The sequence below is a fragment of the Benincasa hispida genome, chromosome 12 (genome assembly GCF_027475165.1).
Source record: "Benincasa hispida cultivar pf3 chromosome 12, pf3_genome.v1.1, whole genome shotgun sequence".
In the NCBI taxonomy this organism is placed as follows: domain Eukaryota; kingdom Viridiplantae; phylum Streptophyta; class Magnoliopsida; order Cucurbitales; family Cucurbitaceae; genus Benincasa; species Benincasa hispida.
The window spans coordinates 71,802,327-71,805,248 of NC_143489.1; the positions used below are offsets into that span (position 1 = coordinate 71,802,327).

A 2,922-nucleotide genomic window follows, 5' to 3' on the forward strand; every position below is an offset into this window, starting at 1 on the left:
TTGTGATTTTAAAACTATTTTTATGTACATGTTATTTTTCATTTTTGTTGCAATAAAAAAAAAATAAAAGAAACAAAAACAACAAATGAGATATATGGAAAAATTTGTCAAAAATTTTGCACCACAAAATCGAAAATCAAGAAACTAGACAAGTTCATTGAAGCCTAAAATCCTAGTAGTAGCATTAAGACACTATTTGTCACAACACTTGTAATCCTAAGGCTATATTTTCCGGCATAACTTCAAACCATCATTTATTATAATGATAGCTTTTGATTTGGTTGTTCTAATATATATGATTGAGAAAAGCTTCTCTCAAATAAATAATAATAATAAAATAAATAAAAACTAAAAACAATACCAATACATATACCAAAATGAGCATAACTCAACTGACATCAAACACATATTATTAACCTTAAGATTAAAGGTTCCTTCATCCTATATGTTGTCTAAAAATAAAAAAACAAATATCATACACATGAAAAAAATAAAGTCAATGTAACACCACTGAAGTCCACTCATGACTTTTACTTAATCAAAGAGTACAATCAACAACAAAAACTTGAGAATCAAACAACATGAAAACTTCTCTAATTAAGGACAAACAAAGCCTTGTGGAATACTTTTCCCACAAGAATTTACAACCAAACTAAGAGCAATAGGCACATCAAGGTTAACACCCAATACATTCGCTTTCAGCGCAGTGCACAAGCACAACGCAGCCTCGAGATCGGCCAACCCTGTCAACAAACTACAACATTTCTTGCTCGGTTTTGCCCCAATCTGCTCGGATATCAGCCCGAGCCAGCTCCCACAAACCCCAAACTTTAGTGTATCTTTCGGGCACTTCGCCTGCATTGTCGGGGTGGTTGCAGGCGATGACCGAACCTTCGGAGGGCAACCCGGTTTGGCTGATGAAACACAAGCCAAAGCTAGGATGTTCAACAAGACTATAAGAGCCAATGCCTTAAGAATTTTGAGCCCCATAACTCTTTTACTAGGGCAATGTGGCTATACCAATAGTTTGTTGTTTTAGTGTATTTATGAAAGAGATATTTGGGTTTGCCCCATGTGATGTTTGTGGCTTAGAATTGAACTTTAGGGTTTGCAGTGAGTGAATGGCATTGGTTAATGCACTCTGCGAGAGGCTATTTTTTCTCCATTGGCAGACAGGAAATTGTGGCTGAGGTTAGTTTTAGTGCATGTGAATTGTGCAGAACAACGTTATCTCTATTGGATTTTTGCACTTTTTCTTAGTCTTTTATGTTAACTCATGTTGATGCTTAGGAAATACGTTAAACTGAATGATCAAGGGGATAATTTCATGCTAGTATTGAAGAGTTGTTTAAAAATACAATAATAATAAGTTTGGGTTTCTTCTTAGGACAAATGTTAAGTTTAGGAATCAAATTATCTAAGTTTATGAAAAACATACGTTATTGAATTGTTTAAGCTATGCTCAAATTGGTTAGGAATTATTTTTTTAATTACCTAATTATTGGTTTCAACGATGAATTAAAATACAACGATAGTTGATACTTTTAGTTCTAGATCAGTTTTAAATATAGTTTTCATTTGATTCTTAGATTTCAAAATAATATAATTTTACCATTGAGTTTGGAGTTTAGTTATCATCTGTTTCCTACGTTTTAAAATGTTACATTTTTACTCTTGAATTTTGAATTTAGCTTCCTTTGATCCATAGACTTCAAACTTTTCGGGGGTGTTGGGACAATGAATTAGTTATTATAGTCCTAGGTTATTATAATTGGGTTATGATAGTTTGTATTTTGTAGATTAGTTTAGTTTGGGTTATAATAGACATGTGTTTAAGGTGTAAACTATTTTAGTTTGAAAAAGAAATGGTAAACACGGTAGTAAATAATAAAAAAAAATGATGAATGTAAAATAGTAAAATTGTAGTAAATAGTAAACACTGTAGCAAATGGGAGTTTTAAAATAGTGTTGATTGTAGTTAATTAGAGATTTTGAAATAGTTTTTACTGTAGTAAGAGGTGGTTATTATACTTTGATAATAACCCTTGCCCCAAACGCCCCCTTACACTTTTACGCTTGAATTTTCATTACTATTCATGTGTTTGAAATTAGTTTTATGCAATCAATAAAACTTAAATTTCATCGGCCATTGAAGTTAATTTTTATAAAAATAGATTCAATAATAATAATAGTTGGTATGCAAGAAAATATATTATATTTTTATAGTTTTACATGTACTCCTTCCTTTAAGATTGAAGATTCGAATCATTTGCATGTACTCCTCTCTTAAGGTCGAAGATTCAAATCTTCATACTGCACAAGAAAAAAAAACACTATATTCGACATGTATTTGAAAATTTATAAGTGAATAAAAAAAAACACACCTCTTTTTTTAAGTTGATATGTCTTTTTTTTTTTAAAGGTATTGTAATTAAAGTGTGGGGTGGGGGATTGAATCTCAAACCACGAGATTAATAATATGACTACTATGTCAGTTGAGCTATGCTCTTGTTGGCTAAGTTTATATGTCTTTGATGGAAAAAAACAAATATGATATTGATTGAAACAAAATATGGACAAGTAACTAACAATAAGAAAACCGAAGATCTATAGTTATTAACGAAGGAGACTACAAAATGAATTAACTAAATTGAAATAATTTGAAAATTAAAATAAAATATTAAGCTCCATTTGGTAATCATTTCATTTTTTATTTTTGATTTTTAAAAATTAAGTCTATAGATACTATTTCTACACCTAAATTTTCTCCTTTATTATCTACTTTTTACTAAAAGTGTAAAAAATCAAAATTTGAAAACTAAAAAAAATAGCTTTTAAAACATGTTTTTGTTTTTTGAATTTGTCTAAGAATTCAACCATTGTATTTAAGAAAGATACAAATTATTATAAGAAATTGAGATA

General features: G+C 29.7%; 1 protein-coding gene across 1 annotated transcript; it reads right to left on the reverse strand.

The window, feature by feature from the left end:
* Nucleotides 1-502: 502 nt before the first annotated feature.
* On the reverse strand, nucleotides 503-1,033 carry LOC120067981 (Bifunctional inhibitor/lipid-transfer protein/seed storage 2S albumin superfamily protein). The gene has a single exon (XM_039019640.2). It carries the CDS (start codon nucleotides 988-990, stop codon nucleotides 598-600), a length of 393 nt encoding a protein of 130 aa, XP_038875568.1. The 5' UTR covers nucleotides 991-1,033; the 3' UTR covers nucleotides 503-597.
* Nucleotides 1,034-2,922: the final 1,889 nt, after the last annotated feature.

Bases quoted from the DNA above. Each gene is read 5' to 3' on its own strand.
- LOC120067981 (XM_039019640.2), bottom strand. From the start codon at position 990: ATGGGGCTCAAAATTCTTAAGGCATTGGCTCTTATAGTCTTGTTGAAC.